The 15,797-nt window shown below is 45.9% G+C and overlaps 1 protein-coding gene across 1 annotated transcript in view; it reads left to right on the top strand.

Moving 5' to 3' along the window:
* ednraa (endothelin receptor type Aa) overlaps positions 1-14,562 on the top strand; it is a 96,288-nt gene extending 81,726 nt beyond the window's left edge. The window contains exons 6-7 of the mRNA XM_072496096.1: positions 11,071-11,179; positions 13,431-14,562. Coding sequence (XP_072352197.1) covers positions 11,071-11,179; positions 13,431-13,577 — 256 coding nt within the window. The 3' untranslated portion in view covers positions 13,578-14,562. The remainder of the gene's footprint in view (positions 1-11,070; positions 11,180-13,430) is intronic.
* Positions 14,563-15,797: the final 1,235 nt, after the last annotated feature.

Genomic DNA, 15,797 nt, shown 5'->3' with positions numbered 1-15,797 from the left:
TAACACTACTAAATTTGAGTTCAACACTTATTCCAAATAGCAAACATATATATAAGAATTAAACTACACTCACTAACACAATCTCGATCTACTAACTATAACTATAATATCTTAACTAGCTCTGTAATACACTTTGAATCTTGTCTCCTTCAGCTCTAAACTAATCTCCTCCTCCTACCACCTTCCCTATCATCTTCTGACCTTCTGTCCCACAAGGCTTAGCACCATCTGTTATACGCTTATGGGACTAGCCCTCTCTAGTAGCTGTCTGTATACACTTCATTAACCCTTGCATTGCCTTCATGTATGATAATACCACAGTAGCGGCCACACTGAAAAAGTGGAACGAATTAAGACAACATTTTGGACTGACCAAGACGTCCCCCATGGCCCCCATCTGTGGGAACCACAGGTTCCCACCAGCCATGCTAGACGCCTCCTTTAAAAAATGGAGACAGGATGGGGGAATGCAAACTGTTAGGGACTTCTACATAGGAAACAGACTAGCGACGCTGAATGAACTGATGAAGGCATGGGGACTACCGACAGGACAGGAAATGAGACACCTACAAATAAACATTTCCCCTGCAAAGAGACAGTAGGATACTCCAGGGCGCCGAGACCACACTATTAGAGGACCTGATGAATACAGACAGTAAAGAAGGGGGACTATGTATGGACAGCCACGGGACAGAGCCCGAATGCCACTAGACGAGATCAGATGGAAATGAGGGGGCGAACCGAGACAGGTGGGTTTGGGCTCTGGAACGAAGCACTGAGCAGGGGGAACTCCACCTCCTCCTGCGCAAGGTTCAGCCTCATGCAATTCAAATTGGTGCACAGAGTACACCTAACCAGACCCCGAATGAGCAGGTTCTTCCCGGAGGTGGAGCATATATGTGAATGGTGCCAGAGGGGCCCGGCCAACCACACCCACATGTTTTGGGCCTGCCCCAAGCTTGCTGGGTTCTGGACAGCCTTCTCCAAGGCAGTGTCCGAGGTTGTGGGGGTGAGGATGAAGCCATGCTCAAATGTGGCAATCTCCGGGGTATCGGAGCAGTCAGAGTTACACATGGGGAAGGGAGCCGACGCCATTCGAGGGTCGGAGGAAGGCTTCCTTACAGCATGGGGGCAACTTATTGGCCTGTTCCAAAACCCGTTTGAGGCCAACAGCAAGTAGCAGAGAGGAAAATTGGAAAGTAAAAGAGAAATGTCAGGAACACACAACCCAGGGGGAGGTGGGAGGAAGAGAAGAAGGAGCCTGAGGGGGGCAAAGGAAACACCACGAAGAAAGGGGGAGGGGGTAGAACCCCCCCCCCACCCACAAGACGGATGCGGCCGAAATTGGCACGAGAAAAGGGGTAAGGGGGAGAACCAAGGGGGAGGGGGAACACCCCCTGAAGGAGCAGGGAGGACATCGAGGGGAAGTGCTCGGGAGGGGGGGGGTTAGGAAAGGGGGGCAAGGGAGGAGGGGAATGAAGGATAGCACACCGAGTTAGACGACGACAAATTGTAAATAGACATAAGAAAATCTTTTGTATTGTACAGTAAACAAACACGAACTGCAATGGGTATAAATCTGAAAATGCCAATAAAAATATATTTTTTTAAAAACGGGGCTATGTGCAGCCTTGGCACATAAACATGTGCCGAGGAAACATGCGGCTGAACGCGTCGCTAGGGGACGTTGTTCCGTTTTGGGAGGATTGTGCCCTCTTTCTCCCACTATCTTACCCTGTATAATTATGAACCTGTATAAAAAATTATCAGTTTAAATTAAGCAGTTAATATCTGCAATGCAAAGGAAGCATTTCATAAAAACCCACTAAACATTCACAGCATGCAGAGCTCGGTTATGTGGTGTCTTTCATGTCCTCAGAATGTCCGAAAGCTTGTATATTCACTCCAAAAGTATCCTACAATCACTGACTCTAAAAAATGTGGGATCATCTGGAGACTTGAGCACAAAATCTAAGCTGACACTCCAGCACGGCTACTGACGGAGTGCTGCAATGTTGGAAGAGCCACCTTTTGAATGAAATGTGAAATGAGGTCCCGCCTGTCCATCCTGTTGAATGTACTTCAAAGATGAAGTCCTCCTGGCTCAGTGATTATCACTCAGCCTACCTTTCATAACTCATTGGCCAGATTTTGTAGGCAGCTGTGAATGATTGGTGCTCACTGTTTATTACGCTTGTTGTTGCCCAGACACATTTTGTGAGATTTTGTGCCTCGTAGTACAGTCATCAGGAGTCTAGGAGGATGTAGTGTCTTCAATCTGGGATGTGTGTGAGCAGGCCAAGCGGCAGCACCTTCTGCAGTAAGTAACTCATCTCTTGATTCCAAGCCTGCACACGCACACAAGGCACAGGTCAGGAATGTTGGAATACTCTCCACTTCCCTGGTTGAGAGCAACTCGAACAACACTCAAGAAGCTTGGCAACACTGAGGACAAAGCAGGTCGCTTGACTGGCACATCATCCACCACCATTCACTCTCTCCACCAATGTTGCACAGTAGCAGCAGTGTGTACCATCTACAGGATGTACTGCAGCGACTCACCAAGGCTCCTTCAACAGCACCTTCAAAACACACAACCTCAACCACTTAGAAGGACAAGGGCAGAAGATACATGAGAACACCACCAGCTGGAAGTCCCCCTCCAAACCATACACCATTCTGACTTGGAGCTATTTCACCATTTCTTCACTGTTGCTGTTTAAAAGTCCTGGAACTCCCTTCCTAACAGCACCTACACCACATCACTGTAGTGGCTCAAGAAGCCAGCTCACACCACCTCCTCAAAGGCCATTAGAGATGGGCAACAAATGTTGGCCCAGCCAACGATGCCCACATCTGGTGAAAGAATTTTTGAAAATTCTTTCGCATTGAAGAATGTTTACTGAGCCATGTAGGGCTGAATTTTAACCTTGTGACCTGTTCACTGGAAAGCCCAGCAACACATCGGGAACTCTGAGGTTGCAGCATCGCACTTGCTTGTGGCTTCTTAACCCAGCCACTGACTTCAGGGTTTCCTGTCAAATTAGAGCATGAACATGATGTCTATTTCATTCCAACTATGCAAGATTTAAAGCATTGCAGAGATCTTTAGACAGAGTTGAATCTGGCGCTGTGGAGTCACAACCTAACAGGGCAACACCGCACATCAACTATGCCTCTCAGGTGACGACACTGCTGGGTGCTACAGGCAGATTCTGTTCTCCGAGGACAGGAGGTAAAAATCTGCCTCAGAAAATAAGAAGTGATTGGGCATCAGCAGCAGGAGTGTGGTGTCAAGCCCTTGGATGCAAGGCCTGAAGAGGTTTAATGGCCTAATCAGGACAGGAATGGTGAGTGGCGTAGCCCATTCACATCTAAATTCTCGAACTCTGAAATACCCTGCACATCATTCCTAATAGCAGCCTACCTTTCACAAAGCAGGTCGCTTGACTGACACCATCCGCCATCATTCACTCTCTCCACCAATGTTGCTCAGTAGCAGCAGTGTGTACCATCTACGGGATGCCTTCAACAGCACCTTCCAAACACGCAACCTCAACCACAATAGAAGGACAAGGGCAGCAGATACAGGAGAACGCCACCAGCTGGAAGTTCCACTGACATTCACCTTCATCAGGACTGGTAGAAAAGGAAGGGAAGGAATTGTGGGTGTATATTGATGATTAACAAATGTTGCATTGTTACATTGCTGATCAATTTTTTTCTGAACCATAAAATGTATTTGGTTGCTCCTTGCGTGGCCTTTCGTCCATCCTTGTTCCCAGGGTCAGCTGCATTATGAGCAATCTTTCCCCACTGATTTCTATTCTCTGCTGCCCTCTCTGCCTGTCCCGTAGAGATACCAGTCCACGTTCTGATATTATCCATCAATACCAACTTGGGTCTTCCATGCATATGTTTTAACAGGTGTTTTGCCTTGCATTATCTCGTTTTTCCAAACACTCCCCTACTGTCCACTGCATGTGTCCAAAATATGTGATTGCTCCAATTTCTCATCATGCCCATTTGCTGCCACCTGCAAAGTGGCCTTCTGTTTTGTGAACAGTGGTGAGACAAGAATTAAGGACAAGCAATGGTTAACCGTAAAAGGGGTGGATTGTTGATTGTGGGACAGCTTTGTGCCGGGGACTGGGAGAACCCAGCAGGTTCAGAATTTATGTGCCCAATGGCTTCTTGCGTCACTTGAAGTGAACTTTGCCTTAGGATGTCCCAGGCAGCTGCTGGTATCTTTGCCGTATCGCACTCCTCTCAAGTGGCAAAGCACCCAGCATCTCTGTCCTGCAGCTCCAGACCTCACTGCTGCACTATGCAAGTCACAACAGCCCATCTCTGCAGAGGACAGAATCTCTCTGTAGGACCCAGCAGTGTCATCACCCGAGAGGCACTCTCATTCTGAAAACGCTGGATGGCGCCTCCAGATCTGTCGAGGCACCGGAATCACACTTTCAGCATTTCAATTTCCTGCTCCAGCACAGCTCTGGTGATCAGGTAGTTTCTGCTGAGTCTCCAGGGTGTCCTGCTCCTCAGCAGTGTCATCATCAATAACTTCAGCAGAGGGCAGTCCTTGTCTCCAGGAATCATTCACTAACTTGCTAAGCGTTGTGAACATCTCAAGGAGACTTAACTGAGACAGCATGAACACATCATGGCAAGTTCCTGGATATTTTTTACACAAGGCATACAGAATAACCTTTCAATGATCGCAGGCAAGCTGACTGTTGGTGGAGTGAATCCCTTTCAGTTTCTCCGCAGTGCCACGAGGAAGGTGGTGGATGCTGCAGGAAAGACACCCACCCAGGACCCGGTCTTCACTAAACTCTGATGGGTGATGGTGGGACCGCTTTTACAGGGTGGGGGGCCCTGTGGGAGGAGGATGTAGGGAGGTCAACAGCAAGGGCAGGATTCTCAGTGGCCTCCCCCCTCCTGATGCTGGGTCCCTCAACCAGCCACTGATTGCCTTTGAACAAGGAACATGCCCGCACACCCTGCACCAAGAGACCACAAGTAACCTGCACAGTTTACTTGCCGCCTCTCTGCAAGGCAACGGGCACCTTCCTTTCTGATAGGTATGACTTCAGCCAGTAGAGAGTTTTCCTTCTGATTCCCATTGACTAAAATTTTACTGGGACTCCTTGATGCTACATTTGATCAAATTGATGTCAAGTGCAGTCATTCTCACCTCACCGTTTGAATTCAACTCTTCAGTCCATGTTAGGATCAAGGCTGTAATGGGTTCTGGAGCCAAGCAGAATCCTAACTGAACAATGGTGAGCAGGTTATTAGTGAAGTGTCACTTGATAGCACTGCCAACGACACTTTCCATCACTTTTCTGATGATTGAAAGTAGATTGATGAGGTAGTAATTGGTTGTATTAGATTTGTCCTGTTTTTTCTGGACAGGATACCTGGACGACACCTGAGTAGAGGCGAGTATTGCAGCTGTGCTTAATGGGTTAATCAAGGCCATATACAGTTCTTGAGCAGCACAGCCAGGATGTTGTCAGGGACCCTGGCCTTTGCGATATCCTGGCACTCAGCCATTTCTTGATATTACGTGGAGTGAATTAATTTAGCTGGTAATCTCAGGAGGATGCCGAGATCAATCTTACACTTAACACCTCTGGCTAAAAATGGTTGGAAATGCTTCATCCTGGTCTTTTGCACTCAACTGGGCTCTGCCACCAGAGTATATTATGCCCTTGCTACATTCAGTGCTTCTTCCTACTGGTGTTCAACATGAAGGAGTACTAATTCATCAACTGAGGGAGGGTGGTAGGTAGTAATCATCAGAAAGTTTCCTTGCCCATGTTTAACCTGAATCTATGAGACTTCATTGGGTCCGGTGTCAATGTTAAGTCCTCCCAGGGCCACTTCCTCTCAACTGCGTGCATACCATTGTGCCGCTACCTCTGGTATCTCACCTGCCACTGAGACAGGATGGGCGGGATTCTCAATTTATGAGACTAAGTGTTGACGCCGACGCAGAATTCGTAAACTTTTACGACAGAAAAACTGGCGCCGAACCTGGATCGATTCAGCAACTATGGAGGGGCTAGCACTGGCGCCACGTGAAACACAATCGATTCCAATGAAAAAGGATTGGGATTCGTCGGGTCTGTGATTGACACTCGGGTGGCTGACAAGTTGCCCCCGCACACACATTTTACAATCCCCACACACACTCATCCCAGCCAACAAGATGGCACTGGTTGTTCTAGAGCGCGCCCATACATCTGATGGGTCGGCTGGGGCCAGAGGAGTGCCCTGGGGGGACACCAATATGACCCGTGGCCCTAAGTTCACATTGGCCTGTTAGCGGTGTGTGCAATTGTACGGCTGCCTTGCCAGCTGCGGCAATGGTGTTCCGTGCCTGTCCACCCCGACCCCGCAGCCCACTTCCTGGCCACCTCCCGCTACTCCCCCCGGCCCTGGCAGAAGCCCCCCCGGTCAGCAGCACAACTGTCAGCAAACTCTGGCGATGTTGGACACTTTCCGCACCCTCTCTCTCCCTCAGCAGGCACGACACCGGATTCATGATTGGTGAAAGCACAAGTGAACCACACCATTGGAGACTCGGCCCATCGGAGGTGGAGCATCACGGAGGCCCTCGGGAATATCGGGTTGGGCCCGCTAATGATATGCAAGCGGTGTTTACTGTATGTGGGTTCAGGACCACGTTGACGCTGTTGTCGAGGTGGCAGAGAATTGCGATTTGGCGTCAAATCGGCGCCTGCCATGATTTTAGCTTATTATCCGCCCAATCGCATTTTGCGATTTCGGGATAAGCAACGGAGAATCGCACCCGATATATCCAGGGATGATGATGGAGGAACCTGGGACATAGTAAGGTATGGTTCGGTGAGTATGATTATGTCAGGATATTGTTTGACTTGTCTGTGGGAGCGCTCTCTCAATTTCGGCAAAGGTCTCCAGCTGTCAGTGAGCAGTGCTGACTGGTCACGGTGTGCCTTTCTCATGTTAACTGCCGAGCTCAATGCTGGCTGATTTGTCTGACCTTATTCGTATTTGACTTTTGAGTAGCTTGTTAGGCCATTTCAGAGGGCAGTTAAGCAACAACTACGATGTTGTGGGTCTGGATTCACACATAGTTGGATGATTAAGGAAGCAAAGTTTCTTCCCTGAAGGATATCAGTAAATCAGTTTGGTGTTGCAACAATCCATCAGTTGAATGGTCATCATTATTGAGACTAGTTTTGTACTCTCAAATTACTTGGAATAATTCAATGGAAATATGTCCAGCTGATGTGGTGGAAGTTGGACCCATGTCCCCAGAGCATTAGTCCAGGCCTCTGGATTCAAGACTATTAACATTGTCTATCCTTAAATTAAATTAATAATTCCCTTAAATGCTCTTAAATTAAGAACATTACACCATTAAATTTACACTTACACTTGAATGCACTAGCTTTTCCTTACTTTTCCTGGCATGTTTAATGGGCGACAACAATTTCATACCCTTACATGTATTTCAGTGACTCTCCCAGTGAGGTACCAATATGGTGGCACTTGTGAAAAAACACGGCAAACCAGTCACTTCCAGATTTCCAAATTTTACCACGCCTGTACAAACATCTAAAGTTGCTGTCTGATTTATACTTTAACAGTGGTGAGCAATGATAGCTTCACTTAATATTACCACAAACATGCTGGCCTTAATTGCTGTTTGTGGGCATTTGCTGTGAGCAATGTATTGACTGTACTTCCTGCATTAAAAAACTTTGACTGTGCCTCAAAAGTACTTTATTGCCTATGAAGCACTTTGGGACAACCCGTGCTTGTGAAAGGCACTACATAAATGCAAAACTTTGGACAGGACTTTCTCCCCCTCCGTGACGTGTTCTGTTGTGGCAGAGGGTACATCGCCAGTGTCCAGTGATGGCATCTTCTGGTCTCGCCGTTGTCAATGGGGTTTCCCGTTGAACGCACCCTTCCCCGCCAGAAACCCGTATCGGGGGGTGTGGGGTCGGTAGGATCTTCCGGCCCTGCCGGCAATGGCTGGAAAATCTCACCCTTTGTATTTTCTCTTGGTATCCCAGAGAGTAATTTCAAGGCTACTGTCATTAACATCTTCGATCATAAACAGAATTAACATTACTTGGTACTCGCAGTTTTAAGAGAATTTGTAACTATCCAGGGAAAGAGCTGGCAAGAAGTTAAAATGGCATGGCTCCGTTTCCCATTCCCACCTTGCTAATTCAGCAATCTTAACACCAATGGCCTTGTCAGCAAAGTAGGCTCCCACTGGATTCTGCAAATGCAAATTGAGGTTTCATGATGCATGTGGGACTCCAAGCGGCATTATAAACCACTGTTGAGCTGCCCCCCCATGAAACACTGACAGAAAACTAGCATGGCTGTTGATGACAGGTTTAAACAAAAATGTCTTTTACTGGACCAGGAGTAGGGGTGATCTTCTGGGCATCACAAGGAAAAACTGGACCTCCATTGACCCATCCATGAGACCCTCTTCACACTGCCCCCCCACCACCACCCAACCCCCAGAATGACCTTTGTTTGGTGCTGCCAGTGAGCCATTGGGCGCTCTGATCTGCATCTCAAACTCCCCTTAGGCCAGTTGCTACTTTCCATACAAAATGGGAAAGCAGTGAGACCCCATAATATCAACTGCCAGTTCCTACTGGAAGTTAAAACACATTTACGTATCTGTTGCTTTTAAATTTTCATGTAAGTTTATTCTCGGAGAAACAAACAAAATAAATGCTCTGTGTTTCAGAGAGTAAAGATGGTCTAATTATCTATCACCTCCCTTATGTATCTGTTCCCCCCACCCCAACATCTTGCCCGAGCATACCTGCAAGGCTAAATGGAAACAATTTCCAGCTGCATTTGAAGAGGATCAGAAAATGGTTCACTGTGGTGTTTGTCCCCTTTATGGGGCGATCTGCAAAGATGGATCCTCGGCAGATCCCCCCCTATAAAGGGGAAAATCACCACAACTATTACATATACAAAGAAAATGCATGAAATATGCTTTCACAGTAAGAAACCTCGACTGACGTATCATGCAGAAGTTCTGTTCTGGGTGGGAAAATAAGAACGTTTTTCTTGTTTTTTATAAAAATTCACAAATATAATAATAATCTTTATTCGTGTCACACTGCAATGAAGTTACTGTGAAAACCCGCTAGTCGCCACACTCCAGGTACATAGAGGGAGAATTCGGAATGTCCAAATTACCTAATAAGTCCGTCTTTTGGGACTTGTGAGAGGAAACCGGAGCACCCGGAGGAAACCCACGCAGAAACAGGGAGAAGTTGCAGACTCCGCACAGACAGTGACCCAAGCCGGGAATTGAACTTGAGCCCTGATGCTGTGAAGCAACGGTGCTAACCACTGTGCTACCATGCCGCCCTGTGCACAAGATACAAGGCGATTGATCGAATCTCAAGAGTTTTTAAGTCTGCCTTTCCTGAACATTGATGGGTAAAAGCGAATAACAGACCACACTAAATGGCAAGCCTGCTTCTTCAGGCCCCAGCTTTTTGGCAAGTCTGCTTACGAAGTGGGTGGGGATTTCATATGTTAAATACCAGTTGCTGCAGTGAGATGATCAATGAATGTATTTGATCTTCAGTTGCAGGACAACTCAAAGCAAATAAATGTAGTTTCCAAGATAATTTAAAATTACACCTGGAGAATTGTGTGAAGTTTTGAACTCCTTATCTAATAAAGGATATATTTGCCGTTGTGGGAGTACAGGGAATGTTCACCAGACTGACTTTGGATGTCATATAAAGAGAGATTGGGTCAAATTTACAATTTTAACACTGGCGCCAAATAATTCCGTAATTATTTACTTTAAATTTGCTGAGCCCATCAATAAAGCGGTCAGTGGTGGCCTCTGTTCACACAGCCTTTTCTATTTTAAAATGTCGACCCAGCTGGAAAGCATGATGGAGAAAAAGAAAATAAAGTCAAACAGCTGCATTGCCTTTCAGGAAATCAGTTGGTTCACTTGAATTTGAGATTGGCCAGGGAAATGCTGTCGGTGCGGCGCCCATTACCATGAGAACCACTCACCCCTGATTAGCCAGTGATAATGAAAACAATTCTTTACAGAAGCAGGAGGTAAAGTTAGAAAAATCCAATCCAAGTTTCCAACAGCTAGTTAGCTGGAGGCATCAGACTTCACTTGCATTGCAATGATCAAGAAAAAGTGATGTACTTTGTGTACTATAATATTCCACAGGGGACCTACGGGTGGGAATACTTACCTAGTTGTAGGTTGGTGAAGTTGATGTAGTTTACATGGATTTCAGCAAAGCCTTTGACAAGGTCCCACATGGGAGACTTGTAAAGAAGGCAAATTCACATGGGATACAGGGTAACTTGATAAAGTAGATTCAAAATTGGCTTATGGGAGACGGAGGGTGATGTCCAAAGATATGCAGGTTTGGTGGATTGGCCATGCTAAATTGCCCTTAGTGTTCAAAAAGGTTGGGTGGGATTACTGGGTTTCGGGGATAGGGTGGAGGTTTGGGCGTGGTAGGGTGCTCTTTCCAAGGGCCGGTGCAGACTCGATGGGCTGAATGGCCTCCTTCTGCACTGTAAATTCTATGACAAAACAAAATGGGCCGGTATTCACTGAAATTTAGAAATATGAGAGGGGGTCTAATTGAAACGTGAAAAATTCTGACAAGGCTGGGCAGACTGGACGCAAGGTCATTGTTTCTAGTGGCTGGTTGGTCTTGAACAAGGTATCACGGTCTCAGGTGTAGGCCATTTAGGACTGAGATGAGGTGAACCTCCTCACTCAGAGGATGGTAAACCTGTGGAATTCTCTCCCACAAAAGGCAGTGGAGGCCAAGTCACTGAATATAATATGAAACAGATTTCGAAATGTGTGAAGGGGTATGAGAAGGGCATGGGAGTATGGTGTTGAGAGAGACGATCAGCCAAGATCATATTGCATGGCGGAGGCTGAATGGCCTACTCCTGCTGTTATTATCTATGTTTTCTCATGAGAGCACACTGACAACTCTCACAGTGGTTTGTTCTTTTCCTCAGCTTTATTCTCGTCTTGGATTTTGTTGGTCTCAATCTAGCAATTCTGAACTCCTGTATAAACCCCATCGCCCTGTACTTTGTGAGCAAGAAATTTAAAAATTGCTTCCAGGTAGGAACTTTGTCCACAAAGATGTGTAATTAAAATATGTAATTCTTAGGCTGTTAAATGAAAATGAATGAATCTCACACATTTATCTAACTTCTTAATTCGCTATGTCATATAAAAAGACAAATCCCACAAAGTAGTACTCGCAGTATTGAACATGTTCAAAGGGAGCACAAGCTGAGCATCATTGCCTCCAAAAGGTATCGCATTTCGCAGTTCAAGAAGAAGGCCTACCACCCAACTTCTCAGGGCGACCAGAGATGGGCAATAAATTCCATCTTTGCCAACCACACCTATATCTTCAGATCAAAATCAAAAATAAATATTCTAGTCCGATCTCTCATTTACAAATTAACTGAAAGTCTACCACAGCCCTGACAGCCATACTTGGCCAAAACAAACTGAAGTGTTCTACATTATAGCACAAAAGGGTCTTTGATTATCGACATCAGCGTTCCTACCTATGAGGGGAAGACAACAAGATTTTGTCATTTGGCAGATAGAATCAGGATAATGACTGCCTGTTTCTCTTCATGGGATATTCAGGCCTCACACAACAGGAAGGTTACCAGAAGCTCACTGCCCATGGTGGGGTTGGCTTTTTCTCTGCTGGAATACACGCCTTGCTCAAATCTTAGCTTGTTTCCTGCTGCCAACCTCGAGGTGACAGCTAAACACATTGGCCCTGATTTTACCTCCTGGTTGGTTTTGGGTAGTTGGGAAGCTAGATGTGTTGGAAACCTGATATGATAATAATTAGGCTTACATTAACACTGCAATGAAGTTACTGTGAAAAGCCCCTAGTCACCACACTCCGGCGCCTGTTCGGTTACAGAGGGAGAATTCAGAATATCCAAATTACTTAACAGCACGTCTTTCAGGACTTGTGGGAGGAAACTGGGGCACCCGGGGGAAACCCACGCAGACATAGGGAGAAGGTGCAGACTCCGCACAGACAGTGACCCAAGCCGGGAATCGAATCTAGGACCCTGGCACTGTGTAGCCATAGTGCTAACCACTGTGCTGCCGTGCTGCCCATGAGGCTATTTTCAGCAACTGGGTCTCATTTGAGTTTGTCCAGCTGACTTCCTTCCTGCATGAAGTCAGTGGGGAGGTTCTGGGGGAAAGAATTGCACAGTCCAGAGGTTAATGCAAGCTGGTAGCAGGATTACCTTGCAGACTGTCTCTCTGGAGTCTCGTGTTTGGGAAGGGGGAATTTCTTTAAAATTCATTTACAGGATGTGGGTGTTGCTGGGTGTTATTGCCCATCACTGACTGCCCTCCATTTCTGAGGACATTTGAGAGTCAACCGCATTGCTGTGGGATCGGGAGTCAGATAGGCCAGGCCAGATAAGATTTCCTCCCCTAAAGGACAGTAGTGAGCCAGATAGGGTTTTATGACAATCGACAATCGCTTCATGGTCATCATTAGACTTGTAATTCCACATTTCTTATTGAGTTAAAATTTCACCATCTGCTATGTTGGGATTTGAACCCAGGTCCTCAGATCTTGCCCCGGTCTCTGGATTACTAGTCCAGTGACAATACCACTATGCCACTACCTCCCTCTACTGGAACAGCGAACCTTAAACTTTCGCTGTGGAGTCCAGTGGAGTATTCCTGTTTCTCCCAGCATCACGATGGAGCGAAGCTTGATTTTATTGTCCATTTCCCCTTCCCAGTAGGACCTAACTAGCTTCACCTGGTGGGAAAGCAGCAGTGCCCACTCAGGCTTTAGTTAAAATGACATTCCAATTCCTATGAGTTTATTGGTGCTTAACATACTTATGTAAGGGCGGACTCTGAGGAACTTTGGTGTCCTTCCCTGCCTGAACTAAATTTTAGACAGACTAGTTGGAGGGACGAGGAGCTGGCTTCACACGGAATACTTGAGCCCCTGCTACCAGGAGCTTCACTCTCCCTCCCAGCCAGCATTGGCTTTGAAGCTCCGTGCCAAAGTGTTCCCAATTCTTGCTCCCCTCCACTGACCTTGACATCATTCCAGACAGCTTCAAGTGTGCGATGTTAAAATCAGGCCCGGTAGTTAATATCATCCAGGCCTCTATTCTCTTCCACCACTCACATACCATTTATGCATCGGATTAGAATCAATGCCTATGTTTTGGTTCATGCTTAGAAGTGTACACAATAATAAGGCATTGTTCCGTGCCCTTTATCTCAGTCATTTGTCACAGCTGTATATGTTGGCAAGGAAGTAGAAAGCTAATATGCTAATTGTTTGTGTGCCTTTCAGTCCTGTTTGTGCTGCTGTTGCCAGAGCCAGGCTCTCATGACCGTGATGCCCATGAATGATACCTCCAAACATGTGAGCATTCATTGGAAAAACCATGAACACAATAACCCTGGTGACCGGAACAGCCGGAAGGGTAGCATGAACTGAAAAGGGAAGAGTTGCAGTCGGCATTGGGAAATGCTGCATGAGTAGAGCCTACACCTTCCTCTGTGTCTTAAACTGTACCTCTGACACCCTCTGCGGTGGAACTAAAGACAGGATGGATTGTGACTTGAACTCATCAATTGTGCCTCATTTTGGACTCCCAAAGAACCGTGATTACCTGTTCCAAAGAGTTCGTCATGCATCAGCGTTGAATTGTTTTTGTTGTGAGCAGCAACAGACAATATTTGAAAATAGGCATTGTCGCCAAGTTGAATATCCGCATGGATTATTACCTTCTTGAAAGGTCTTTAGGGCCCACTATAGATTTTATTCACCTTTGGCATGCTGTTAAAATTGAAACCACTGGGTAAGTCTATTGTGATATTTCACTGTATATGTCACTAAGCTGTTAGATGCTAGAATCCAGGAAGAAAAATGTGTTTCACATATCTCTTCAGCATATAAACCTGTGTTTTTGTATCATCGGGGCTATAATGATAGTTTCACGTGAATGTAATAAGTACTGCAGTGAGACAGATTCAGCAATTCAATTCAACTCAATTCAATTGTTGACTGACAAAACGTAATGCAAACCAACACTTTTTAATAGAGTTGTTTAATCTATGTGAAAAGAAATAAACATCCACCCTCAACACTCCTGCAAAACTATAGATGTTTTTAAGTAATTAGTTTTAGGGGATATATATCCTTTCCCTTTTGCGTATAACCAATTGTGATTATTCTATATTGTTTAAATGAACATAATTATTGTCAGTTTCTAGAAATGTCCTACAGATGAACATTAAAATATAACGGTCTCAATGGCAATGTCATCAAAAGAACATAAATCCCACATCAACGTTTTTTTAATTCTGTAAACTACAGGGTCTATTCCAGTGAAGCACGTCTCAGACAAGCTCTGACTTATTTGTATTTGTAATGAATCCTCTACCTCCCCCAAAATGCAATAAAAACAAGAATGATTCTTCATTGCTGTAATTTTGGTTAATTGCTGTTATTTAATGCAATGTGGCACAACACATAAAACTGCTTCAACATGGTTTATATCTGTAACTAATTCATTCATACATTTGTTTCACAGATGTTGGGTGTGATTGAACGGCCTCATTGCGCCTGACCATGTAATGCGACAAAACCATTAAATCTCGCAAACGACACTTGGAACGCCTCGCGAGATCTAACAAAATCTCGCGAGACATCACATTCTGGATCTTGCTCTCGCTGGGCAAGATCCAGATTAACATATTTATGTGAGACATTATACTCATTTAAATATGTCGCCGCCCGATTCTCCTGAGGTCCGAGAATTAAATCCCACACCTGCGAGACCTCACCATTTAACACTGGTCCACACAAAGGTGGACCAGGCATAATGGCACCTGGAAGGCTCCCCCTGGCCATCGGAGGGCCCAGGCCGTCAGGCTCTGAGTAGGATAGTACCCTGGTACTCCCACTGCCACTGGACACCTTGGCACTGGCACGTTGGCACTGCCACCCACACATCCTGGTGCACCTCCAGGCTGCTCAGGTGACACTACAAGCCTGACAGTAGCACTGCTAGGCTGGCAGTGCCAAGGTGCTTGTGTGCCAGGCTGCCCATGTGCCTTTAAGGGCAGGGATGCCCTGCCCTTAAAAGATGGGGTGACGTTGATTGAGGACCCCTCTAAGAGGTAAGTTGGGGGGAGGGGTGGCTGGAGGACGAGGTGCGGAGTCAGAGGAGGTTGAGAGATTGGGGCGGCATTTAAAAATGGTAGGTGGATTGGCGATGCTAAATTGTCCCTTAATTGGAAAAAAAAGAATTGGATTCTCTAAATTTATTTTAAAAAAGAAAAAAAAATCTCACGCATATGCACAACTGAACTACTGCTCAATTCACCATCAACCCTTTCACTCACCTACCAACAACCGTTATTAACCATGACTCATATCTCACATTCATAGTTTCACTTAATGGCTGGTCACCATCACTTTCTCAAGGGCAATTAGGAAAGAGCAATATGCAGGAATTGCCAGGAATGCTCATATCCCACAAAGAAATTTTATAAAAACAACTTGCACTGCTGCAAACCTCGCACCAAACTCTCACAGTGTGCCAGCTATTCAACAATGACAAGCATATTGCCCAAACATATTGCATTGCTGTCTTGCAGGAAGAGGTGCTGCAAAAAGAAAATGTGCTGCTGTTTGGCGGAGGACAGGCAC

This window comes from Scyliorhinus torazame, chromosome 3 (genome assembly GCF_047496885.1).
Source record: "Scyliorhinus torazame isolate Kashiwa2021f chromosome 3, sScyTor2.1, whole genome shotgun sequence".
NCBI lineage: Eukaryota > Metazoa > Chordata > Chondrichthyes > Carcharhiniformes > Scyliorhinidae > Scyliorhinus > Scyliorhinus torazame.
This window is presented reverse-complemented; position numbering and strand designations above follow the sequence as displayed.